The 868-nt window shown below is 56.2% G+C and overlaps 1 protein-coding gene across 1 annotated transcript; it reads left to right on the top strand.

Moving 5' to 3' along the window:
* Positions 1-25: 25 nt before the first annotated feature.
* On the top strand, positions 26-454 carry DQ04_15981000 (hypothetical protein; the record flags this gene model as incomplete). The annotated part of the gene is made up of 1 exon (XM_009317401.1): positions 26-454. One exon carries the CDS (start codon positions 26-28, stop codon positions 452-454), a length of 429 nt encoding a protein of 142 aa, XP_009315676.1.
* Between the last annotated feature and the right edge of the window lie 414 nt (positions 455-868).

Here is an 868-nt window from a genome sequence, read left to right as displayed (position 1 = left end):
GGTGACATCCAACCACACGAAGACGATGGCCCAGAAGCACTACGACTGTGTCACTGCGAAGGGCATGGAGCTGGAGGACGAGAGTTACGGCGCGTATAAGTCCCACTCACACTGGGAGCGGCGCCAGGCTTACGGCATCACACAGTACCAGGACCAGCCGCGTCTTGCCGGGGCACAGTATTATCCTTGCCGGTCTTTGGGGTGCGTATTGCCGCGCCATCAGCAGGTTCTTCCGCTCAAGCGAGAGAGGGAGGAATCCCCTACCTTGCACGCCGCTGCCATAAAGCAGGAAAAAGATGACGTAGAATTGCCCCATCTCACAAAGCGTACGAGAACAGAGGCTTCCTCTCCGACCGACGGCCAGCCAAAGAACGAGGAAGCCGTCCATCTACCGCCCGAGTGGCGGAGGGAAACACAAATGCTTAGTGTGTTTGAAATGGTCCGCTTCTATTGATTCAGTCCGAACGCACTGCAGAAGATTTCATGAGGGCCAAGGGGTTCCAATAGCGGAGAAGCGATGGTGGCTCCAAGAGGAACTGCTTCTTTCTGTCTTTTCATGCACAACGTGCGGATTCCAGTGCCACAGCAAACACGGCCTCACAAGGCACCGCATAGTCAGCCACGGATTCAGGCCGGACGTAGTGAAGCCAAGGTGCATGCTCGTCTCTTCGCACTGTCCACGTTGGCTTTGGAACTGTCCCGCATTAAAGAGTCTACGCTGTCACTTTGGGGTGGATGGGGGGCGACATGGTGAAGTTGTGCTTCATGCAGAAGTTGGCNTTTTGTCCTCAACGGCCTTCCCCGCCAGAACCGACGCCAACCATACAGGTCCAGGAATAGTCCTCTCTCCCCCCTCTAAGCTTCGTCC

Source organism: Trypanosoma grayi (genome assembly GCF_000691245.1).
Source record: "Trypanosoma grayi strain ANR4 Tgr_1598_V1, whole genome shotgun sequence".
Classification (NCBI taxonomy): Eukaryota; Euglenozoa; class Kinetoplastea; order Trypanosomatida; family Trypanosomatidae; genus Trypanosoma; species Trypanosoma grayi.
The sequence above is the reverse complement of the archived record's forward strand: the minus strand, read 5'-3'. Positions and strand labels throughout refer to the sequence as shown.